The 26,959-nt window shown below is 36.8% G+C and overlaps 1 protein-coding gene across 2 annotated transcripts in view; it reads right to left on the minus strand.

The window, feature by feature from the left end:
• ESR1 (estrogen receptor 1) overlaps nt 1-26,959 on the minus strand; it is a 160,436-nt gene that overhangs the window by 110,246 nt on the left and 23,231 nt on the right. Inside the window, exons 1-2 of one of the 2 annotated variants that reach the window (XM_030498912.1) lie at nt 3,187-3,222; nt 1,017-1,521 (exon numbers count right to left, since the gene is read on the minus strand). In XM_030498912.1, coding sequence (XP_030354772.1) covers nt 1,017-1,444 — 428 coding nt within the window. In that variant the 5' untranslated portion in view covers nt 1,445-1,521; nt 3,187-3,222. Of the gene's footprint in view, nt 1-1,016; nt 1,522-3,186; nt 3,223-26,959 lie in introns of those variants that run through there. The other variant, XM_030498911.1, reaches the window with a different exon arrangement.

Genomic DNA, 26,959 nt, shown 5'->3' on the forward strand with positions numbered 1-26,959 from the left:
GTATCTCTCAAATAAAAAGACACAGACTTTAGGGAAAATAAAATGACAGATGTCATTTTGTTCACTTTGACTCACTGAAGCCCAGTATAATAAGCTGATGCAAACTAGGCTATTAAAACTGCGTGAACATTAACAATGTGGGTATTGGTGTGTATGACTATGTTTTCTTTGAAGCTACAGTTCTATCAATTTCTACCACTTCCTTCAAAAAATAGTAAAGGTTTTAATAACTAACAATAAATACCGAAAGAAAATTATTCGCCCTCCCAAAATATTTTAATCTTTCTATTCTAGATAAATTAAATTAAAAAAACTTAAAAAATCCTAAAAAAACAAACCAACAAACAACACCACCCTCTACTGAGGGACAAAACCCCCCAAAATCTTATCTTTTTAAATGCAGCATGCCAAGTTTATGGTTAATATAAATATGGAAAGTGTGGGTTAATATGTACACAGCTCTTAAGATAGATAGCTTATGAAGGTGATTACTGGCAAATACTGACACTGAGTCAACTCTAACCATTTGATTAGGAAGGATATTGTGCTTCTGGACTACTTCCTACACAAGCCACTTCTCACACAGTAAAGGAAGCCAGAGGAGAAAAATACTCGTACCATCAGCTAAAAGCTGAACAAACACCCACTCACACCCAGAAATGTGTGATGGTGGAAGTCTTTTTACTATACTTCAGACAGTAATTCTAATATATTACAACAGGGAGGTCATTTGGCATTCTTTAATCAATTTTGATTTCACGTTTTCACTCATTATCCAATTTGTTTGTCATTTCTGTACAGTTTTCAAAATTTACAGCTTACTGTCACAGTGAGCTGTGAATTACAGTTTTGCTTTGCTGTATGACATTTTTTATCATCTAGATATTATAGATGGTTGAATTAAATCACATGGTCCTTTACACAAAAAGAAAAGATTAGGGTATGCAGGTTTCCACATTCGATTTCTCCCAGTTCATCTGCTTAAAGTAGTAAGAAAAATTGTCTGTAGCATTTACCTGTAAAAGGCTGGAGCAGCAGCTTCCCTCATCCCAAAGCTGCCCTGTTCATTTTCAAGGTAATAGGGTACCTGTTGGCTGTGATGATGGATGAAGGGTGAGAGCTGGGGTGCCGTTTGCAAGAACACCACCGGGCTTGGTTGGACACTGTTCAGTGAGTGAAATCCTGCCAGACTGCTGGACCCAAAAGATTCAGAAGTAGGGGCATAGCTGAGAGTGGTAGAGCTGTACACTGGAGCCGTAGTACCAAAATCATAAGTGGCACCTTCTGGGTAGTTAAAAACTCCTGTCTTGCTGGTCTCCACGTACATTTCGCTGAGCGATCTTTCCAGGGGAATCTTCAGCTGAGGTCTGCTGAGTGTCTCCAGTTCAGTGCCTTGAATCTGGTGCAGCAGGGTAACTCCAGAGGTTTTGGTGTGAAGGGTCATGGTCAGTGTTAATGGCAGTGAGGAAGGAACATATCTGCTTTTACTCTCAACAGCAAGATCGGCAGCTGGCAGTCCACCTAAAAAAAATACCAGAACCTATTCTGAGGCTCAGCAGAAATCATGATAAAGCAGCATTACACAGGTATTCCTCTAATCTCAGCAAGGAGGAGGATACAAACAGATGCAGAGTGAGCACTGAAAACACACATTCTCTCTCTCTTCCTCCCTCCCTCCCTCCCTCTCTCTCTCTAACTTTTAGGAACTCCTCATCTGTGCTAATATGTGTTACAAGGTGCTGGCCGGAAGCCAGGAACTCTTGCCTTGTACTGACATTGGTTTAAACATCACTTCAGAAACAATTAGTTTTGGAGTTTTACCAAATAATTGTCCCTCTAAATGTTACTTCATTCCTACTAGTCGTTTAATTTTTCACTTCAGGATAGCAACGCTCCGCTGCGACTAACGGGAAAGAACACTTCAATCCAACCAGGAAGAGTAGTCCAGTAGTCAGGAGGATTACTGCCTTTTATTTCCTCAGCAGGCTCCAACCTATCTGTGCTTATGTCTCCTCTTGTTTGATTCATTTTTATGTTTGCTAGAAATATGTAATGTGTACATTGTAATGACCCTGTGTAGGACTATGCTGTAACTGAGATAAGGCAAAGCAGAATGCGTGTGTGTAAGCACATGTGTCTGTGTGTGTGTAATAAGCCCCAGTCAATAAAACTAGCTAAAAAAATTAAAGGGTGTATGATACCTATGTAGAAGAAAAGGTTTATAATATACTTTGGTCAGTAATAGCATCTTGACGTTACTAGAGTGTAATAATAACATTAAAAAGTGAAGAAAAGCTTTAGATTAACCTAGAAATTTCTGTCTGATTCATTTTAGGGTGTAAAAGCATGAAACAAAGCATCATTCAGGCTTTGCCACAGGAAGATCCTAAAAGTTAGGAAAAACTATTTGATTGCATGACACAGGAATTGAGCACAGGAAATTCTTTTTCCTAGTCCTGTGAACAAAAGCTCAGTAAACTTGAATTTTGAAATAAGATTTGAAAATAAATTGATCTAAAATAATCAAATGGAATCATCCTTAAAATAAACTGAAATGCCTCTCAAAGTTATATTTAGAACAAAAAGGAGAGAGAGAACATAATGAAAAGGTGTGGCATGCATGCTTCATCTTGCAATCTCATTCCATATAATTTTAAATTTGCACAAACCAGTTCTCCTGAACCAGCTAAATGAAAACCTCCAGAAACTGTTTCAAGCTCTCTAGCTTTATTGCTGTGGTCTGTGGTTCAGTCAGCGAAATAAGTTAGTGCCAACTTTAAACACATTAATATGTAGACTTCAGTTAGTATGCTTTGAAAACCTTCATAAAACCCAAGAAACCAAGAAACTGAATATGCAGGTCACTAACAGCTTCAAGAAAAGTTTACTAGAAATGGTTTTATTTTAGCAATAACAACACTTTTTTCAGAAATTCTACTATAATAAAGTTATTTATATTTGCAAAATTATTCTGAAGCAATATACATTTGTATCTCCGCAGGCACACAGCTAAGACAAAAGCACACACATAAATATGTACTTGATAGATTTCCTCACTCACCCAGCCACCCTCCCTACCCTGTTCAAATTTCAGATTGTAGACTTTGATCGAAGAGATAAGCTTGTTTAAATAACACTGGACTAAACACGTCCCCAGTTAAAAAAATAATAATCAGACTATCATACCCAGCAGTTCAGAAAGTCTTCGAAGAGTTGTGCTGAGAATATGCCAGACAGTGTGAGAGAAAAAAAAGAGAGTGTGTGCATGTTCGCATAGAGTGGGCGAACGTGCGTCTGCGGAGGCTCACGAACGGCAAGCAAGCGTAGCTCTCAGCAGCCAGTCTGCTGGGCTACACACACTGACATAAGTGGCAGGTACGAGTTTAAGTCAGTCACTCTTGTAGATTTCATTCCGTGCTTCGGTAATACATAGGAAAACATCATCTTGTATTAAACTGCATAATCCTAGAAATAATGAACCTGCTTGACATAACAAGTACCCCCTTCTACAGTGTACTACAAGATGGACTTTAATTTTTTATTTAAAGCAGTATCCAACACCCATGCTATGTTAGAATTACTATATTAACATATGACAAAATGCTCCAGAATAACAGCTATGTGGAAGGCAGATGATGTAAGTGTGCATGGAGTTAGCTTCTGAGTGTGTCCTGCACAACCTCAGTGCTCCTTGCATGCAGTTTTTTAAAACCTCATTAATTATTTTGGGAGGGTAGTGTGTTTTCAAGGAGACAAATATTCAAAATTTCCACCATGTGGAAACAACATTAAAACATGCTGTAGGGTTAAGTAAAAGCACCATCACTTCTGCTCCATATGGTTTAACTAAGGACCCTATAAGCAGCTTTCCACAAGCCAGTGTGGAAAGTTACAGTCCTGCCCCCTAAAGGGGCTCAGCAGTAGATAGCTGCACTATCCCTGCAGCATACATCCTGGTACACGTCGGAAGGAAAAATGTGAGTGCCACCAAGGTCCTAGGGGCTGGCTGGGAATCCCTGTGGTAGCATCCTATAATATTTGGCTTACTTTTTCTGAAGAAGAAGAGCCAGAGAGCAAGAACGGGCAAGGGTGAGGCAAGGGGTTAGTCAAGCCAAATTCCAGGAAGAAGTTGAATTTCATTTGTGTATACTGCAAAAATCAATTTCTGACTCTGCATACTCTATGTGGGTTGTTTAGAAAGTGTTTATTAAAAAGCTATGAAATGCAACAAAATATCAGAGGGGTGTTTTTCTTGTCCTGCATGGTGACAATTATTCTGCTTGCTCCAAATTAACACATGCTAGTAATTCACCCTGCTTCAGAGATGGCTTTACATGTGTCTGCTTGTGGGCTCACCCCCCAGAAAAATTAGACTTAAGTTTCTAAATCCTGCTCTTTTTGTGCTTCAAGATCAGGGCTTACTCCACCACCCTATTTCATCACTTGTCTATTAGATGTCAGGTTTTACATGTTATGAGCACAATATGGAAACATGTAAAGACTATAACAATAATATTTGGTACTTTTCAACAGTGGACCCAAAGTCTATGCAAAAATTTGTCTTCACTAAATCCCACTTCATGTATGCCTGTAAAAATATGCAGATCTCATACAGAAGGGCTTGCCTCATTCACTGTGTATTTTTTTAAAAATCACATATAGTAACGACAGAGAGTAAATAAAAACGTGAATTGGCTGCAGCATCTTTATTTCCAGTGCTAGACAGAAGTATTGGACAAATACTTGTCAATGGAAAACCTACCTTTTCAGACTTGTAATTTCTCCAGTAATGTGTATTCAACTGCAACCAAGCTGCCCTATGTATTTCTTTCACCTTAATGAAGACCTAATACTGTTTTGGAGTTACTCAGCATATACTGCAGAAAAAAAGTAATCTATCCCAGTCTTCCTCAGACACCCATAAAAAACAGAGGGAAATTGGCTCTACAAAATCTGAAGACATGTTAAATTTATTTCAGGTATAGATTGAAGGGGGTGTTATATTTCTGAAGTTTGGGAATATATAAATAATTATGAAGTTGGCTTTGATCCATCCAGATTTATGCACGCATGATATGTATGCATATGTTAAAATACAGAAGAAACAGGAAGGAAAAACAGAATAGCTATTAATTAATACTGAAAAAACAGGAGAGGACAGTCCACTGTGCCTAAGGAACACAACAGGCATGTTGGCAAGGAAGGTCAAAGCAGAAATTGCTTCTTCAGACATAGTGATTTTTAATGAGACTGAGTCAAGAGATGGGTTTCTGAAACAGTGATGATTCAGGCACTATCCTCATGGAAATGAGAAATGAACTGATTAAATGAAGTAACTGATTAAATCCAGTGTTCCCCTCTATAAAATGTCAACCTTTCTATTTTCCTTTTCTAGATCTGCCAGAATTCCAGTGCCCAACTCAGACTTTCCAGAGTGATGAATTTACGCTAACTTACATTGATAAAATATCAAACGTAGTAACGTTAAAACTAAATCACATTTCTGTGGCTCTGTGGTTAAATTAGCATCATTTACAGCTGAAAAATATTAAGAGACATTTCTAAAGGCAAATTCTGTTCATTTCTATTCATTGATGAATGGCTTGTGTCTAGCTTTTACATTTCTGTCTTTTTTCTTTTTCTCTTGCTTGACAGACAACTGGAGAGATCAGTTGAAACGAGCAGAGTCCTGCATAGTGCAGTTTGGTCCACCTGGACCATCAGTCCAACACTCCTACCAGCTACAAACAGGAAGATACTGAGACAAATTAAGGATGCTTACCATAACAGACAACACGAACGTGTTTTCACTTCAAAATTAGAACACAGCTTAATTAAAAAAAAAAAAAAAAAAAGAAAAAAAAAGCCTCCTTTCACTGATTGCAGATAATGTGGTACCAGCAAAATGGACTCAGAAACAAAAAAATTAAAAGAATAGACAACAAAAATTAGAGAAAATGTTCCTCTAACTCATCTAAATAACCAAAAGAAGTTTTGGGGGTCTAGAGTGCCATCAACAATTTTCTATTAACTAGAAGTCCTGAAAGCCAGTCAGGGAATGATATAACAAAACAAGTTCAGTTTATGGGGATTAAAAAAAAAAAAAAAAAAAAGAAAGGAAAAAGAAATGGAGGAAGAAACAGCCTGAGCAGAGTCTTGATTCTGGCTGAGATAAAGCGGCAGTTTGAGGGAAAAAGAGATGAAAGTAAAAAACACTCCACAAAGACTATTCAAATTATAAGAATCTTTAAAGATAGCAAAACTCCTAATCCCACAATGGGCTTTTTTCAGCACTAGTTTTAGTAAGCATTCCAATAAAAAATGGTAAACTAAGAACTTAGAACATATACTATAAATTTTCCATAAACCTGCTGACAGTGAGAGACCATAAACTTCATCGCTTTGGTTCCACAGCTATAAAGATAGAAGCTTTTTTTAGCTGCTGCAATTAAAGAAGTATCTATTGCACATAACAGGAGGAACATCATGTTTTTCCAAGATTCCACTGTAACATTACAGACAAATTATGTTGTGTTTAGTCCAGTGAGGAAGCTCATCAAGATAGACAGCTGGAGAACAGCACCATCTACCCCACTGCTTTATAAATCTTCTCTGTAAAAAAACCCCCCTTGATACCACTATGCAAACCAAAGAGTATGTTTAAAAATTCCTTAGGCTCTCAGTAAAGATAAGTGCTTCACCCTGTTATTGGGAGTTTTAACATTTTATAAGTTGATATGAAGGTGTATACCTTTTTTTTCCCCTCCACCCCCAAATAACTTCTCAAAACCAGCCATGGCACCAAAAGATTTTTAAGTCTAAATTTATATTTTATGTTGGTTTTACTGTTAAAAGGGGAGCTTCTTCTTTCACATGTCAAATGGAAGAAGAGAATTAGAGAACATTTGCTCAAAATAGTTCTTATTCCAAACAGGGAACTCTGGAATACAATTACTCCACACATATGTTTATTATTCTACAACATTTAAATATATATTCAGTTTTACCTATACTTTGTGTGAAAAGATCTATGACATAGTTTGAAATTATCTGTGTAATCAGAAGAAAAATCTATGCTAGAATGTCAGCATAGGTTTATGGTAAAAAGTATTCTGATTATTTAAATTTTAATACTTTGTTTAGAGTTATTTATGGTACTATCAGATTTTAGCCACTCAGGTGGAAATTTTACATGTCAGGGATAAGCTCAGAGAGAGTAATTTGGAAGTATCTGAGTCAATTGGAAAGGAATGTTTTGCTTTTTATTTTTCCTTCAAGATTTCTAGAAACCCTTTTTTGAAATTAGAAACCCTTTTACTGCAGCAAATGAGGGGTTTGGAGCAGGAGCTATGAATCTGGCAGGGAGCTGAAACTGTGTGTCACAGAACTGCCTTTTGCTATTCTTCTGAAATTCCTTCCTCATTTGGGCAATATTTTCAACCTTTGAAAAGTTGCAGAGTTTTAAGAGTTAAGATTCCTAAAAGCTCTCTCCTGAGACTGCTCTCTCCTCTCAAATTCTAGTCCTGACTGGACCGGGCACAAAATTTCTCAATGGAATGCTACTGTCCAGACTAGTATAGATGCAAAAAGTTTTTCCCTTTCATTACTCTTTTGTGGCAGAGTAAGAGTAATGGGCTTACATGCAGATTATTGTGCCAGTTATAATACTGAATTTCAGTCCCCAGATGTACAGACTGAATTTCCTTCACCAAAATGGAGCACCATCTGCCTTTTCAATTCAGCATTAGACAACAACATGTAGAAATGTACCTTTTCCTAAAGGAGTAGAAGACATGTTTCAATATAACTAGCTTGTGCATTTCTTCATTTTTTGTACCTAAGAAAGATGAGACAGGATAAGACTAAACAATTGTGCCCAACTCATAGAGAATAAATTACTTACTACATACATAAAAAGGGCCAAAATACCCAAGTACTCTGGACAAACTCAAAAGATATTAGCAAATGCTGATGATTCAAAGCTAGCAGATGTTTCCACAAAGGCAGAAAAAAAGAAAGAAGATATTTCTCTCATACACAGAATGTTAACCCCTTATAAACAAAGAAGTTCACTAGTATAAAAACAATATCGTGATTTAAAATTAAAAAACTTTTCCTGCTTAATCACAGTCACAACATCTTAACAGACCATTCCTCATGGATCTAGCATCATCTAAACCCAAGAATGAGCTCTGAAATGCAAAACTGGAGCTTCATATCATATTCATATTAATTCATCTTGTTTGTATCAAAGACAAATTGAATGGAGTGACTGATAACAATGAGTTAGCATTCTGAAAACAGCCTGGCAAGAAAATTTTGAAAATCTTCAGAAGAGAGCTTTATATCTATTGAGATTCAGTTAAGGCTGAGGCACCTTCAAAATCACCAAATATTACAAAGTCTGAGCTCCCAGAAATAGTCAGAAATTAGCCACATGCTTAATCCCATTTATGTGGCTATATTAACAAAACTTGTCAGTTTTGTTTACAAGATTCGAGGTGTGAAAGCCTGTCCAGATTCTCCTGTAGCGGCTTCCAAACCTCAAGTTGAAAAAAATCCTGGTGCTTCAGCACCCTGTGCTTGTTACCAGCCACTGGCAGCAGAAGCCCCTCATTTTCTGGGCATCTTCAGAGAACTGGATTTGCTTTAGTTATTCCACTAATCATCGTCAATCAATCTTCTCTGCTATTGCAAGCATGGTTACATGTACCTGTGAATAATCTGAATAATTAAGTCCTCTTCTGTACCTTAACTTCTCTCTGTCCAATTAGAGATTATCATAGAGCCACTGGACTGTTACCAGTGCCACAGATGGAAGGTATGTCAGTTTATCTCTAGGCCTATTTCTCATAAACCTCAGTTCCAAAAGGAGAACTCCACAAGGGGTATCAGTTGTTTAACTAACCAATGTTGCTATACATTTATCGGTATTCTCTCCCTGATGTCAAGAACTCGTTTGTTATTGCCACCCCTGGTCCAGCAACAATTACAGCCACATCTGAGTGGCTCACTGCTACCACTGGTCATCTGTCTGGCACCTGTTCTAGAAAAGCACAGTCAGACAGTAAATGTTCATTAAAAATTACAAGGTATACTTAGAACAAAGAATGTTTATTATGTAGCCCAGATTTGAATACCAAGCCAGGGAAAATACTGGCTGCAGGTATCCTGTGCAGACCCAAAGTGAAACAGCAAATTCAATATTCTAGATATAAAAAGTGCGGTAGATATTATAGGGTTATAAATATAATTCGTCAGGCCTTTGTAACCAGCAGCTGTGTTCTCTGTTCTGGTGTACTTTTTAAAATTCTCAATCACCAATTAACAAAATATTTCTTAATTCTAATAACAATTCAGCCCTTCTAGAAAAGAAGTTTCAGTAAAAGGCTCCTTCAGAAGATATAATTGCAATTAAGTCACAGAAATGTACCATCTATATTAAAAGGTGCATTTTGGAGCTAATTAGATGCTTCTTCCATAACGGTCATAGTGAAGACATGCAGGACCCAGAAGATTTTGAAATGAAACTGTATAAAATGTTTTCCGACACATTTCCATTTTTTATTTGAAAGAAAATTATATGGATTGTGTTAAATATATAGTTCTAAATAACGTTGCGCTATATCTTCTATGATAGTATGAATCTGTCACTGTCTTCAGTGGAACCGATCATGATGAGCTAAGTCAAAAATGAGTTTAAGTGCTTTGCTGGATGAGGGCCTAAGTCTCTGATCCTCACACACATCATCTCCAACCATCAGAGAAGTCCAAAATTAACAGCCACAGGGGATATATCTCATTCTTTGGGAATAACTTGCAAGATTTCCAAAATTCTGTTTCTGTGATACAACATGTACTCCTTATTCCAGAGGAGAAATCCAAATTTAAAACTGACTTAAGAAGCCTGAAAGCATGGTCAATGGAACCTGAACCAAAAAGCAATGCAAAACACTCGGTTCTATGGTGATTGTTATTTGTACTCAGGAGCACCTAAAAGTACCATCAGAAATTAGGTTCTTGTTGTGCTAAGTACAATGTATACTTACAACAAAGAATGTTTACTATGTAGCCCAGATTTAAATATCCAGGCTTATACTAGTGACTGAAAATAACACCCTTGAAGGAAGAGTTTCTCTATTTCTTCACAAAATCCAAAAAGACCTGATAAAGTATCTGCTGCTTCCATTATGAAGTTGCATTGTTTAATAAAAATAAAGTCTGTTTTCTAAACTCTAAACCTTTTGATCAAGCTATCAAACCATTCAACAACTGCAAACACAGAAAACCTATACAGAACTAAAGAATTACCACTAACAGCAATTGCTCAAAAAATCAGGGAGTTACAAAGTAAGCAACTGTAAAGTAACACTCACAAAAAAAAGTAATGTATACTGAAGCATCAATATATGTTCCAGATGCTGAAGACTTTGTTTCTTGCCAGAATGATCATAAGCAGCAATAAAATCATACAATTTCAGTTTTGTCTAACCAGCATCAAATAGCAAATGGAAAAAAATAGGCTTCTGGTTGGTGAAAGCTTTTCAAAGTCACTTCTATGCTTCTGCAGAAAGACAAAAATGCATTGTCATCTGTCGAGCGGAACAAATAGGACCTTAGTGATTCAGTAACAGTTGTACTCTCTTGGCAGATATTAGCTTGTTTAAGGCAGGGAAGATCAAAGAAAGTAACTGGATGCCAACAGAAAAAAAAAAAATGAAAAAAGGTCAAAGTTATTTATTATTTCAGCATTCCCCTATCTTTATTTGTTCTACCATTTTCATTGTTTTGTGTAACAAGATGGAGGTCTTCCTGAAACAGAGAAGTCAATAATTTAATGCAATGGTTCTTTCGCAATACAGGCTTTCCTATGAGTTCAGAAACCCACCAGAGCAATAGGTTTCCTATTTCTAAGGGTATGTGAAACACACAGTTCCACACACTCATTTAGCAAAATGTTCTACGAGAAACAGAAGTTATTAGCTACCAGTAATAAATTGGAAAACCAGAAAGAATGAACATCAATCATTGGTGTTAGAGATGTCCAATATAAGAATATTGATATTGAAATTTGATAAGAATTTTGAAACTGTAGGAAAACCATAGTTGATATTAACTAGCTACCATTTTTCCAAGGAAGTGAGTTTACAGCTGCAAATCCTTTAGAAGCTACAAATACTGCTACTACAGGCTTCTACACATGTTGTAAATTAATTTAAATTTTATAAGTTTGGGGGTTTTTTTTCCGGGAGAAATATCGAGAAATTTAAGTTCTTATTGTTGTAACTAAAGGATAGGGTTATTCCTAAAAATTCCTAACTGAGATCTTGCCATAATCAAAGCTTTAGCAATGCACCATTTGTGCAACATAGCAGAGAGAAAGGGCAGATCTATACTATGAAAAGATTGCTGCTATCATGGTGTTATGTTCTAGATGATTAACCCCTGTTTCACAGACAGTGTAACGCTAATATGGTTATATTGCTTTGTATAACAAGTTACCATCTTTCTACTGTGTAATATATGAACTAATTCAGGCAGTAATATTGCATGATTCTTTCTACCACACATCTTCAAATAGGATAGGTATACTTAGAAAAGCCTCTTGACAGGAATAAAAATACACAGTAGCGCAGACTCTCGACTGTATTGATTCTCTTCCCCTGAATACAAATAGTCCTGGCATCATCAGGTTTATATGGACTAGTGACACATTACAGCCCAGAGCCAATGTGGTGACATTATGAATGGCACCAGGAAAGCTGGAGCCCCTATGAAGAGATGAGCATGAAGAGACCAGTGTCAGCCACCCTCATCAGAGGTGGCTGAGCAATGAAGAGGTGACAATAAAGATGTTGAAAGCATCCTCCTCAGGGAAGTACTGCCTTTAGTAAGTTCCAGGTAGATGAAACTCGGGGCTGCTTCTGTTCTAGTGAAAATATGACACATACCGCCAGACCCTCTGCAATTGTACTTTTAACTGTTGCAATATTACCTGGGATAAGTTTGGCACTTGGCAAACAGCACTACTCCAAACTATTCCTAAGCTTGTTTGAGAGACTGAAAAAATTACAGGACTGTTCCTATTATTTAGCTTGCATCCATCCACCACTTCATGGAAACTATTACCACAGATGCAAGCTATTCCAGGACAATTGGTCACAGTGCCTGGAAATAATCTTGGGTGTATCTGATATATCTTTGATCCAAAAGATTGGTTTGCAGTCTGCTTGTTAGATGTCAAAGTTCAAGAGAAATCTAGACTGATAAAGCCTGGGCATGTCTCACTCCCAGCAGTTTCAGCATGACTTGAGCATGCACAGTGAGTAGCTGGGCATTTCTGGCCTTGAAATGGTCAAGGGAGAATTTGCAAAGAACAGAGGAAAGACATCCCTGTTTCAGTGTTCAGGGAATTCAAATTCCTGAAAACCAGTGTGGAAAGTCAAATCTTTTACACTTCTTAGGATTACTAAAAAAAAAAAAAAAACAAACAAACAAAAACAAGAGAAATTGTTTTGCAGTACGTCTCAAGTGATTTAGCAGTGAACTGTTGACAAAAGTGACACCATCCCACCTCCCATATTTGCATTCCACCTCTTTCCATGTTTCCAGTCTGGAGACTGACATTACCAGAAAGCTTTGGTTATTTTCAGAAAGGTAAGTATCATGCCAGTGCAGCTCTTAAGCTCAGGAATAGCTGCAGGAGCACATGGCCAGAGTGAAGAGGGAGATCACCTTGTTCAGCAGCAGCTAGCCCTTAGCTCAGGAGTGCAGTCAAGGATAACTAGCCAAAGCAGAAAGGATGCAAACTGCCCAAAAGACATTTGTCCACCACACATTCACATTGGACCCGAAAAAATTAAATCAAATACACCAATGATTACATATACCTATTACATGGCTTATTAACCAAAAGAATTCCAAACCTGTAGCATGAACTCCAGTCTGCAAAATCTGCACCACCCAGAAAGCGCATGCATAACACCCATGACTTCTCACTTCCATACTTTTACCAGCAATCCCTGCAATGTATTTTAGTATTCCAAATAAAAGAATGAGTATTATATAGCATTCTACTTAAATAACAACTTGGACACTAAAATATACCCCAATAAAAATCCCCACATTTCAGTCTTCAGACATTCAAAAATGCTATATCTTTTCTTATGTGGTCTGGGTCCTAAAACATAGTATACATCAATAAATCATTTTGAAGCAGATGGAAAAATTACTATTTCCATTCAAAATTTTATCTTTCAATATTCACAGTCATAATTCGGATGAAAATTAGTTTGTATTCTTTTACAAATGTTCCAGTGAACCATTTTTGAGAGACTGATCCACCGAATGTCTCTCTGTAGTTTTGAAATACATTTACTGAGATAAAGATTTTAGGGCAAGTACCTAGAGGTAACTTGAACAAGTGTTTTTCTTGAGCTTATACGATAAATCAGTACAATCAGTTTTAGAAATGAGACGACTTAAATTTGTTCATATTATGTCATTTGACTAGGCGTAACAATATTACAGCAGTTACAAGTCAAGTATATTGCTCAGAGACCACAATGGTTGTCAGGTTGTATGTTGGGCAACGTATAAAAACTGCTGCTTATCAGTCCACTATATGTGTCAAACATTGATAATTTGTAAATATATCTCCAACCTCACTGTCTGTGATACATGTTCCAAAAATTTCCAACATATAATTTTACCAATGAAAATTCTTGTTTCATGACTTCAGACACAGCTTAACATCCCAGTTCAACCCACTTTTCCCCATGTAGTGTGCTTAACTTACTGTTCACTGTTCATGATCAAATAACATAATTTTATACAAAAAATAAAAGCACTATTAAAAATCTGCATCTGCTCTGTGACAAAACAAATGTATGCTGAATGCAGATTTTTACATATTTTGCCTGAGGTATCCAATCCACATAAAACTTCCCTTGATAGAACAGAATGGACTTGATCAAAGTTGAAAAGCAACTGGCTAATTTGCATGATGAGCATGGCTGTGTCCTAACTTAAATCAGTGAATAAATATTCCCTGTCAAATTAAAAGGATTATCCACAAATAATTTTTCAATAATGATACATTAAAATAATATGGTCCTTCTTATGAAAAGAAAAAAATAAATCCACTGCTAGGTAATATTACTTTACTAAATTTCTGCTTTGAAATGTTAGTTTTGAGGAAATACAGGGGCAAATGTTGTTACAGTAAGACAGAATTAGCAGTTGATTTTGTGACAAGAAACTCTCACTGATTCCTTACATCCTATTAAGAACAAAAAAAAAAACCCCAAACAAAACACCATAAATGATACTGTAGCACCAGTGTCTGAACTCCAGCAAAGTTGAATAATATTTTTTTTTTCTGAGCCCTCAGTTTTCCTTCTTTAAAGGAATAAACTGTCACTTCTTTTACTCTCCCATACATTGCCAGTAATGGTTAGGGATATGCTATAACACCTCTGTCCAAGAACATTTGACTTTTGTTCTCATGGACGGAAGTTCATGAAGGAAAACAGAATAACCTTACCCTTTTAAACACATTCTAGATAAACTTTTTAATTTTACAGAGCATCAACAAAATGTATCCATTTGAACTTCATGCTCTTTAACAGATACAGCAAGATTAAAATCATAATTGGCAAAAATAAAACAGGCTTTATATCAAAATCCATCCTATGCCAAGAGAAGATTTAGAGGCAATAACTACCTGATTCTATAGCATTTTATTTCTACCTAAACATGTTATATAACACCAACATGGAGTTGAGTACTTTAAAAGATTTATAGCTAGAAACATTGTAATAAATAAACAGGGCCTGAAGTTCAGTTAGCACTCTACAAAAATGGTGAAAATAGCCAAAGCCTTCTAACATACTATTTTTTTCGACCTATCTAAAAACCCTCAAAACGTGCTGATATTGAAATAGTGTTTGTATCTAGGATACCCAAGTTAATACGTCTAGCCTACACAGGACAGATATGAGACATGAGATCCAAGCAGTTGAGTTATTTCATATTTTCGGTAAGTTACTGAATAGCTTCATGTCACCAGCTTCTTTTCTCCTAAGCCAAAGCAGCTCCATTAACACATCCTTCCTGATGGAAAGTACAGCACAATCAACTTGAAGTGTGAAATATTATCTCAAGTAAAGTTTCATAGGCTCACATTGCTTAAAAACGTAACTCAAAAGAAGCAATCAGAAGAGAACAGTGTGAACAATCCTGGTGTGAAACTTTAGATACTATAATCTCGAAGAGAGGGAAGCACACGTAGCATCACAGAAACCAGCCTTCAGAAGAGGTTACTGCCTTCAAGATAGAAATGGAAGGAATATTTATTTTGATCAAAATTGAGGCCTGATTATCTCCTGGAAGCTGAAGGTTTGAAAACACTACCAAAGTTACCATCTCTTCAAATGAACAGAAAGATGCACATCTGCAGTTAAGCGGTTACTAATGCCTATCACTGCATTGTTTTATCTGCTTTCCAGAATATTTGAATTCCACATGAATTCCTTTCTTAATTCTACCTATGTACTCAGATCTTGCTTCATTTACAGCCTGTCAGTAGGTAATTGCATATATATGGATAGAAAAATTAATCAGAGTAACCCGCATTTTAAGGGAAATCAGAAGTCAGAATTTTCAGATGTGAACAGAGTCACAAAACGTCACAAAAATTTTGTATGCATTACATCTAGAGCACTTTGAACATGTTAAAATGTTATTCAACAGTCTTAAATTTCCATATCTAAATGTTTATAAATAAAATTTTTCTTTTCTTCAAAATTCGAAGACAGCTTATAATACCAAAGACTTCTGAATCTACAATTTTTTTGACTCTGTTACGTCTTGTACTGATGAGAAGTCTGAAGAAATAAGTGAAGAGACCCAGTTGCGTAGGTGGCTTCATCAACATTGCTTAGAGTTACAGTTCTGCCAATCTGTAATATCTTTCTTCACTGACTTCCAAATATTTGGATGCCAGAGAGGGACTCTTATCAGGGACTGTAGCAATAGGACAAAGGGTAATGGGTTTAAACTTAAACAGCTGAAGTTCAGGTTGGATATAAGGAAGAAGTTCTTTACTGTGAGGGTGGTGAGGCACTGGAACAGGTTGCCCAAAGAATTGGTAAATTCTCCATTCGTGGCTGTGTTCAAGGCCAGGTTGGACAGAGCCTTGGGCAACATGGTCTACTGTGAGGCATCCCTGCCCATGGCATGGGGGTTGAAATTGGATGATCTTAAGGTCCTTTCCAACCAAACCATTCTATGATTGTATGATTCTATTCTTACAAGAACTTCAAAATTTATCCTTCCTTGGGTATAATACCACATCAAGTTAGTAGCCCTTGCTTTTGGGATTACAGAAGTTCCTTCAGACCCTTGAAAAAATACCATTCAGTCTGTATAGTTAACAATTTGTTATACGTAACACTTAACAGTCCTTTTGAATGTAATTCTATGATCTGAATACAGCCATTTCACATAATTTGGGTCACTCTAGGATACCCAAGACACCATATGAGGCTGATATTTACAACCATGTAGAGGACACCCACGATCTCTGGAGCTGCTATGTGTGGGCAATTGACAGTTACATCTCATGGGTCATTGTGCTTATATTGATCTGCATATGCACACATACATGTATAATATGTGTATGAATATATATTATATTATGTGTATGGGCGTATCAATAGTAGCACTCAGTTCTGGTTTGTGGGACAAAGGATGTAAATTCTACTCATGCCCTTTTCATGCTTTTAAAACTTCAAAATTTTGTTTTCTGCTCAGAGGATTTTCTGAGCCTAATCTAGTTATCTAGTCAACACTCCTCAATGGAACTGTCTTCCAAGCTGTTTTCATTCTTCCTTCAACCTGTACAAACTGTTTGCATCCATAACAACTTTTGCATGGAATCTCACGAATCCTTGCTATATGAGAAGTTACCTCTGTTTGCTTGTTCTGAACCTGGTTTCTTGAAGCTTCACTGCATAATCTACGGGTCATACTCTTTTTGTAAAAACTGCTTGACACCTAGTCCCTATCCATTCTTCTCATTGAATCCAAACCATGAGCCTTTGGCCAATCAAGACCAATCAAATCAACTCTGAAGACCCCTGGAGGAACTTGAAGTCATTAATCATCTCCCTGCTTTATTCAGAAGTCCTGGATATGATTGCTTTTCTGCTTTGGTACAGAACTGAAGCTGTCCTCCCTTAGCAGCTGGGTACCCAGTTTCATGACTAAGTCAGGCTGGGATAAGAAAAAAGAGACAGAACAGCATTAAAATTCTCTATGGACAATTTGGAAGGAGCACTCTGAGCATGTCTAACACTTACAGCAGTACACTAAAAGAAAGCTTAGCAAAAGTTAGTTGCTTACTTGATTTTATTTTAAGTGATGAAAGTATGAGTAGAAACAAGACTGTAGCCTGGTAGTTAGAAATTTCACTAGGGAAAATGAAAACTTGCATTTTGATCCTGCTCTCAGAACTATTTGTGCTTTATTCAAAGTCTGCTTTTATGTAAAACTCACAAAATAAGGTTTAGATGAATACTGTAATGTGCAACCTAAAAAAGACAAGAAAAATAACAATTTCTCTTGGCATCTATCTAAGCACAAACAGGTTCATGCAAAGTACACATGTAATGGAGAGCCTATTGCACCAGGAGAGAAAAGTAGGCTCAGAAACCTGCTGGGGACAGGGTACATAGCCATCCCTTGCTAGAATTAAGGCAAAGTTTCTGCCTGTGAAACAGAAAGAACCTGGGAAAATGCTCATTAGATCAGAACTGTTAGATGGAAAACAAGATTTATACTTCTGATAAACCTACCTGGACCCATCCTTCCTTGAATACATATCTGAGTGTGAGGTCAAAGAAACAGAGTTTCCACATTCTCATTATGGTCCTAGATGACAATGATAACTAACACATGCAACTCTTCCATTCAAAACATAGAAAGGTGATTACAAAGTTTTGACCAGAAGGGTTAAGGCATTACATTTTCATGAATTACAGTTTCCTGACTGAAAAACAGAAATTATTTTTCCCCAGAATATTTATCCTCACTAATGACTAGCTTCCTGCCAAATTTTCAACTAATGGTTATTCTCATGCCTAAACTACAAGGATAACTTCAATATTTTGGTGTGATAAAAAGAAGGAATTCCAAGTGAATCTATCACATCACTCAGAGCATAGTTTAGTTTTATATTTATACAGCTAATTGCAGACTTTGGTTGGTTGATACATCATAAAAGCGGTACTCCAATGCTGTAATACCATGAAAAACAATTGTTATCTTGCTGCTAGTTTGTTTACTTGTCCTCGCTAAACTAGGCTGCAATAATTCATAAAAACCATTCATCCATGACCATTTTCCACCTGGCACATCCAAAACTTTTCACTTCCCTATGTCCCAATCTCATATGCATCCTGTATGCGCATAATACCCCACCCAATCTCACAGTACAATTTATATGCTAGCACTAAACAGTGTTATCAGAACTATTTATAAACATTAAACATCAGGAATATTTTCCCTTATACAACACAGGGAAGTTATAGGGTTTGTCCAACACATAGCAATTTAGTAATAGAGGAGGCTGAAACCTAGAAAAGAGATATTGGTTTCTAGTTTCTTGATCTATGTGCATTTCCTCATCAACTATTATCCATCAACAAAGTGTATGACTCAAAGGCTACTACTACATACAATGTCATTTTGCAGAATCCAAAATTCCAACAAAACTAAGAAATCTGGAGCTGAAACTAGGCAACTTTTGAAACCCAAAACCTATTGAATTTATATTCCTGCCAGCTGACTAGGCAACCTTGTCTTTGCTGCTCAAAGGTGGTAAATATCAATGGAACTGCTTCTTGTTAAACAGAGATGAAAGCATAACAGAGGATAACACTGTACTATGATCCACTCATCTGTGTCCGCATTTCACTGGAGGATCTGCAGCTGAACCATGTGAAACTGCGCTAAGAAGTGATAGGATTAGTTGGAATAGTCTAAGAGCCACTCCAAGTGGCTTAATAAATAAATAAAAAATATTTTCCCCTAAGACATATTTTCCGCTTGTGCAATTTTCTTCTTGTGGCTACTTAGCAACAGCAGTCATTTTCCATACAGAAATCCTCCTGATACATTGAAAAAGCCCCAGGCAAACTACCATATACAATATTCATTATTCTGAATGCACAAACGGAAAAAAGAAAAAAAATTATTTAGTTCAAAATAACACTTTATTGTTTGGCAATTGTTACAAGCTATCTTTTGCCTATATTCCAGACACAAATTTAAATTATTAATCATAATTGGCTTTTACCAAAATTAAAAAAAAAAAAAAAAATCTAAAAATCTGCAAATCATTGACATCAGCCCATTGCCACAGCATTTAGCCACATTGGGAGCCAGCATGCAGTTCAATAGCTCTGCAACCATTTCAGATAACATTTTCTACAATCCTAGTTGGAATAAGCAATTCGACATTAAAAAAATATTGGACACTTGTCTTCCTTAGTGTGTCTAAAGATACCAGCATCATTAGTAGTTTGGGAAAAAAAATGGACTGTTTAGAAAACTTAATGCAGACAGAACCGTACCACTTCATCATCAAAATATACTATTGTGAGATCAAATCCATTTCTAGTTCATTATAATTTAGTAGCATTGTGGTTACTCAAAGGTGTTAATTAAAATCTGGCTGTACTGTTTAAGCTCCATCTGTTCTCTCTTCCTCTCTCACCCTGTTGGGAGATTGGTTGGAATATTCATAGCCACAAGAGTAAGTCATGTCATGTGAAGATGGGTATCTGATTAATACAAGAATGGGTGTAGAAAAAAAGAAAGATGCATTGCTACTGTGTAATGACTATGAACACAGTCCAGAAGATCTTTAAGCATGTGTATAAGCTTCTGTGAATATTCTTTAAAGCTGTTATTAAGGTTTGAAACTTTGATAAAACTGAGATCCTGCACTTAGACTTTCCACATTTCAAGTAATTTTTGTCTCTGTTTTTCAACTTTTAATATTCTTTTAAAATCATAGACAAATGAAACAGTATTTTCTCTGCTGGTATACTTTCAGTGCTCTTCTCAATCCTTCATGCTGTTTCTCTGTTTCAACTTCCAAGAATTACATTAGCTCTTTTTGCCACAATATTGCACAGGCAGATCACAGTTGCTTGGTTCCCTCAGTACTCTTTCCAGAATCACTGTTTCCTGAGACATAGAATAAGATTATAATAAATGTGCAAATACAATACACTTGACTCATTCTATGATTTGCACTCAGCCCTGAGTTGCTGCAGTGCTGTACTTTTAACTTCATTCCTGGGATCACTGCTGTAGTGATCCAACCAGCTCAGAGCAAGGTCTGCGCATTTTGCTGAATCTCAGGAAACACAAGCACAACTGACAGCCCCATTTGTTGTAGGGTTCCCTTTGGATAGACAGTATGTATACATACTCAGTTTACTTTACCCCTTCCAGAGCAGTTCTGTTTCCCTGAACCCAGAAGGACTTGCATCATCTTCACCAGGCATAAATATGCACGTCTTATCACTCAGGTACACTGATACAAAACTTCCATTATCCAGGACATAAAATATATTAAGAGTGTGCCTCATTGCCACATGGGTGACATGAGTCCCAGCACTACGTGGTATGAACGCAATCAGTCACTCTAGAGAGGGCTAAATTTGAGTTATATTTGTTATGGCTCTGCTCACTGTATATTCTAACAACAATGGACATTAAACTTCCTTTGGACAGGGCAAGGAGAGGTGAAGTGATAGATAACCACTTACTAATTACAAGTCTGGTTTGTAAAAGAAATCTCTTACTTACAGAATAAATAAATTAAAACTTCTGAGTATTGGTCTGAAGCATCAACAAATTTGAAGGGAAAAAACCCTTAGTGAATATGTTACACAATGTACCCTTTTCCAGTGCTTCCGAAAGAGAAAGTGAATATTAACAAGCATAAAAACATAGACTTCATAGAAAAGGGTAGTCAGTGAAAGTATTTGAATATGTGCCAAGAGACTGAAGCAGAAAAAAGAATGAAGAGTAAGAATTTGTACAGATTCAGAGCTGTTGAGTGAGAAATGAAATCAGACAGCTTTATGTTTTCTGCCTTAGGTGACCACTGGTCTGAAATTGACTGAAGCCTATGCTATTTTCTCACTCAACGCTCAGTGGATTTTAGCAGATACTTCTGCCCAATGACAATGTTGAATAACATCATGTATAATAGCCCTTGGAATCTGTCTTTACCAGTGAACACCACTTTGAAACTGCCTCTTTAATGGAAATAAATGTCTGAATTGTGGAGCACAGTAGTAATAACAGTTGTTATCGGAAATGTCAACCTTATGGGCTAGCAGGAAACAGGGCAGCCGTCTTAACGTCTCTTTAGCAGAAAGATAACTGGCACAAGTGTGCTAGCCTAACTGGCCTCTGGCAAATAAAGTCACTCAGGTACAAATTGCCATGGGAGACACTGGAGCTTGCCTCCTCTGAAATAAGACACTACCTTCATTCTCACAGTTCATAAGTGGTTTGTTAAGGCAGGAGAATAAATAAATAAATAAAAAGCATGTTCTTCATTCACATATAACATCCTTTCAACAACAATACTGTTATTCTGATTCGCAAAGATCTAGCATTTCGAAGTGTTTCAAGAATGGCATTATGAAGCTTACACAGAGAGTTCTAGCCTGGCAGCACCACTTGTTTCTCTTGCAAACCATGTTTTGAGCAGCAGGGTGTACTGACATCATTTTCTTCATTTCAAAATCAGGCAGTTCTATTACCTTCTACCTTCCTTTATTAGTCACTAAAACTTGGCACCTGGCTTTTCATTAACCCATTTGTCTTTCAGGCCACCCCTTATTCACACTGCTAGTAATACATTGGAGAAGAAAGATACTGCCACTAACTCAGGAAGGCTCTGAGCTGCAGAGTTGCTGGATACTGGTGGAGTATTCTTGGGAAAATATTAATTGATTCTATTCTTATACCCTTTAAAATGCATCCAGTTTTACCACTGCTGAAGACAGGACACTGTGATACATTACCATTTGGTCTGACCCAGTGCAGCTATTCTTTTGTTCTTGGAGTTCATTCATAACAAACTGTTTGCTTAAGCTAATACACGACTTCTGTTTCAGAGATGAAATCAAATGTCTTTGATCTCACAAATTATATGACAGAAAGGTGTAAGCAGACTGCATCTTACATATGTGAGAAAAGTAGTTTAGAAATTTTCTATGCCTATTAATGAAAACACATAGTAGAATAGCAAGAATCAGCAAGCCTTTATGATGTATTTTTAATTAGTTTATCAAAACCAGAGAAAACTCAAACTAGAGGGAAGCATTCCACAAAGTCTCTATATTATCCATAGAATTCAGTCTTGCAGATATACACTTGTAACCACTGTTCTCCTTGGAGTACGGGCAGAGTGTTCCCTCTAGCTTCTTATTTTGCAGAAACCAGACACATTTGCACAAGGTCCTCAGCCATTTCTTAGAGACAATCTTCTCTAAATCAAGTGTAAAGAAATTCTTCTGGAAATCTTTAAAAGCTGCAGACTATTTCCAAGTAATTATTACCAGTAGCTAAAACCTGCTTGCAATTATAAAGGGCAGAAACAATGCCACAAAAGCAAGAGTATCGCTCAATACAGACTAGATTTCTGAGGGCCGATCTAAACCTAGCCTTGATCACAGTAAGTCATTTCCACAGCTACAGGTGACAGGCAGCCCAAAGCGACCCGCGGTCAAAATGACATTCTCACATTTAAGAAGACAGAAGACATAACTACTTCATGTTTGCAAACAGTGCTGAACACTAGGAGTAAAATTAAACAAGGGCAAGTATTAACTTAAGAGAAATCAGGAGCAGAACAATACATAGGTATATGTGCCCTTGAGCACAGGAAAGCAAAATGGCAACCCACTGTAAGAGTTGCCTTTATGCAGCTAACAAGATAGACACAGAGCTAAACTGGGGTCTGCTCATCCATTAACATACCATGGGACAGGAGCACAAGTGCCTCACAACTAAAAGAGCTGATCTAGCCTGCAAAAGCTCCTACAAAATCCACACCTTGTCCTTTTGGACTTATTTGAATAAGTTTTTATACTATATTCACTACCTTGGTATCTGGACCTCTCTTTAAATGTCAGTGTTAACCCAAGCCATATTTTTTACTTCTCTCTCACTTAGTCTCTGCCCTAAATTTCTCTTCCTGTGTCTGATAACTGTCTTCCACATTACTTTTTTCCCAAGCATTCAGCAGTATGTTCCTTACCCAAAAAAAAAAAAAAAAAAAAAAAAAAATATATATATATATAAAAAAAAAAAGGTGTAAGGTAGCAAAAGATAAGAGTTAGTAGAAAAATCATACCTTCTTCCTGGAAAATAGGAAATAACTGCATTGTTTAAATGACAGCAAAGAAGAGGGATTGGATTGAGAAAAATGGCAGACCACAGATATCCCTCCTGGGTGATAACTCCTTGGGACACCCTGCAGCACACAGCAAACTTTGCATTATCCCACCAGTTCTTACAAGATGAACCCACGTGGATTCCTTCCTGTTACTCAGGGAATCCTAGAAATTAGCTAAAACCAGGAATGAACACATTATTTGCATAAGTAAGACACATGGGTGGGAATGAAGCTAAAAATATATCCACTTTTCCATCTATCAGTACATAACATCTAGCTGTATAACTGGCTGGAATTCAGAAAGAAGCTTGTGCAAATAATTTTCACATGTGACATCTAAGAGTCATGAAAAAAGAAGCCAGTCACTGTGCATCCAGAGGTATTGAAGAGTTCAGATGAATAGACTCTAGGCAGTGCTGGTAATTTTGAGAAGAATCTTGATAGAATTACCATCACTATTTGGTTACTAAAGCTTATCAAAGGAAAGAGACAGTTATACTTTTATTTCAGTATTTTAAATGGATCAAGATTATTTAAAGAAAAAAAGTTAAACAGGAATCAAGTTAGTGATGTAATTCTATTTTATGTCTGTAAGTTCTGACCTCATCTGCCTATTAACAAGCTTTCCTTTTATACTTCAGACACTTTGTCAGCTTTTTCTCTTTCCTTAGATACCATAATCCTTTGTGAACTGGAGTAAAATCTCAGAAATTCATGCAGCAATAGAACGATGTTACTAACAAGAAGTTTCTGAGAATATACATGTAGGAAAAGAAGAGATAATTTCAGAATGAGAAGACCCATGTTGAATAGCATGTTAACACTTTCCTGCAAGATACAAAAAGGTTACTGGAGATTTGCTTTCCCTGCATGTCAGAAAAGCATAGGGGAAAAAAAGGTTGGGTTTGTTTTTTGTTGTTCTTTTTTTTTCTTTCTTAAAATGTCCCTCCTAAACTAGGGATCCATGGAAAATCAGAGCAGTGTTTCTGAGACATCAAGTAGTTAGGAAACACTCATGAACATTGTTATGCACTTCGTTGTTATTCTCCTTAAAAGTCCAAGAGTTTTTCCATAAATTAATTGGGCTTGATCTTTTCTTTTTCCCTTTACCAATTTGCCCATACAAAATGATGAAATGCCATTTCACTAGATCTCACTGTCCAAGATAATATCAGCTTAAAAAGCAGATGAGCCTTCCTTTACATTTTGACCCACTTGTAATTGCTGTGCAGATTAATTTCATTGCATGTCATATATATAGTGTCATATTATCTGAACAATATCATGCAGATAATGCATTATCCTAAGAAATAGGAATAGCTGAACTGAGACAGAGGAAAAATATAAGTTTCTACAAAACAAGTTGAGGATTGGGATTTCAATGGTAGTGTTTCCTGAATACCAGCAGTATTCTGCTCAGAATTAGAAAGAGAGGTGGAGTACTAAGATTCATACCTACTTCAGAATATGGCAGAAAGAAAAGAGATTCAGGTTCATTAGGAGTTGGAGCTGCTCCCTCCATGAAAGGAGTCTTCAGTTGAAGAAAACAGGAACCAATTTGCTGGTGCTTGAAACTAAGGAACAAGATTACGAGCAAGATTTTAAACAAAACAGTGAGAAAAGTCCAATGCCAAAAAAGAGACCACACCATACAAGTTAACACCTCTGTTACAGATGAAGATAAGAACATTCAACACAGTCAGTATCAGAAGATGGAAGCAGTCAAACAGGCAACAGCAAACAAGCTGTGACTTTAGAGTGCCAAGAGAACAACAAAGTTGGCACATGTGCTTTCACATGAATGTTGGAAGGCATAAGAAATACGATGACAGAACTGCAATGTCTAGCCCTAAATGAATGCATGGACATACATCCTGGAGATATCAGAAACTTAGTGAATCACCTGTGATGCTAGCATACAAAATACATAGCAAAAGGAAGAGCAATCAAGTCTCAGAAGCAGGTAGAGTACTTCTGTATGTTAAAGAGAGCATAATAAAACAAATTGATAAGCTAAGTACCTCAAGAAGTAGCTTGGAATCTGTAGGGGTTGAAATATCAGGCCTAAGCAGGAAGGGATGAGTGCAAGTCTACCATAGAATGATGACATCATTTCTGATATGCTCAGGGACGTGAGTCAACGTGCAGAAAATAGCTAAAATCTGACATTATTATGACATCTCTATGTAGGTATATAAAATGCATGAGGATATAATCCAATGACCCAATAAAAGACAGCATTAATTATTGTTTCATGGAGCAAATAGATAGTCCACAATAAAAGTAGTTCATTATTTGATAAAAATCTTGCATGGTGGAAGAGCCCTTCTATAGCAGCAACCATACATGCCTAGATACAAAATCTCTGCAGAGGTATGAAACTTTAAATGCCCCACAATTGTCCTCAGTCCCAAAAGGTCATAAACATAGAGAGTCATATTAAAAACACAAAGGGGGAGCTGAGAGAATGAAATCCTTAGAAGTGGTTACTTGAGGGCACTGTCACAGGAGCACAAAGCCACTTAGGAAAGACATGAGAAAGGGCAATGGGAAGTCAGCAGGAAAGGAAAGGTAGATTAGAAGCAAGAAGGAAACCTTCCAAAGCTGAAGTTGTGTCTAAAGGGAGAAAACAGAAAGGCTGATGAATGCTGGGAGATTAAGTGTAAGCACACAATAAGGCAGGCCAAAAAAGTGTTTGAAGAACAACTAGCAAAGCAAAATTAACCCTAGGTTTGTCTTGAAACACATCAGGAGCAGAAATCTTCCAAGGTGCCTGTAGGGACAACAGAAGATCAGGGCACACAAAAAAAGCAAACAAAGCAAAAAGAGCAATCCTTTGCAGAAGTACGTAGAAGTAACTGGAGAGTTTTTAAAGGAAATCTGAACTTGTTTTGCAAGGGTCTCAGAAAACGATCTGTCTGAAATTAGGTGAGTGTAGAATAACCTATAGAAAGATTTGACAAAGTGAATATGAACAAATTGTCAGTACAGGGTGGTATTCATCCAGGATATCTAAAGGAACTCAAGAATGAAATAACTAAGTTATAACAATTACTGATACACTCTTAAGTCTGCCTTTGTACATTGTGATTGGAGAAAGGCAAATATGATAACTCTTTAAAAACATTGCAGATAGGTCTGTAAAGTTGCAGGCTGTACTGCCAATTTAATAGAACTTATGAGAACAAAACTAAGAGAGACACCTGCATAAATGTGATTTAATCAGGAAAAGTCAACATGCTTTTGCTAAAGACCCGCCTTATTACCTTCTTGGTATTCTGAGATCCAGTTGACACAATCTAGTTCAGTTTTCTAAAGCCTTTTTTTGAAGTCTCCTGTCAAAACAATGAGGAACTGCTGTAGACCTCTACAAAACTGTATGACTGGCCACAGATTAGCAAATGAAGTTCAGAGTAAGTAAAGGTAAAGGCACATGAGCAAAAATGAGACTAAGTTTATATGTACAAT

This window comes from Strigops habroptila, chromosome 10, assembly GCF_004027225.2.
Source record: "Strigops habroptila isolate Jane chromosome 10, bStrHab1.2.pri, whole genome shotgun sequence".
Taxonomy (NCBI): domain Eukaryota; kingdom Metazoa; phylum Chordata; class Aves; order Psittaciformes; family Psittacidae; genus Strigops; species Strigops habroptila.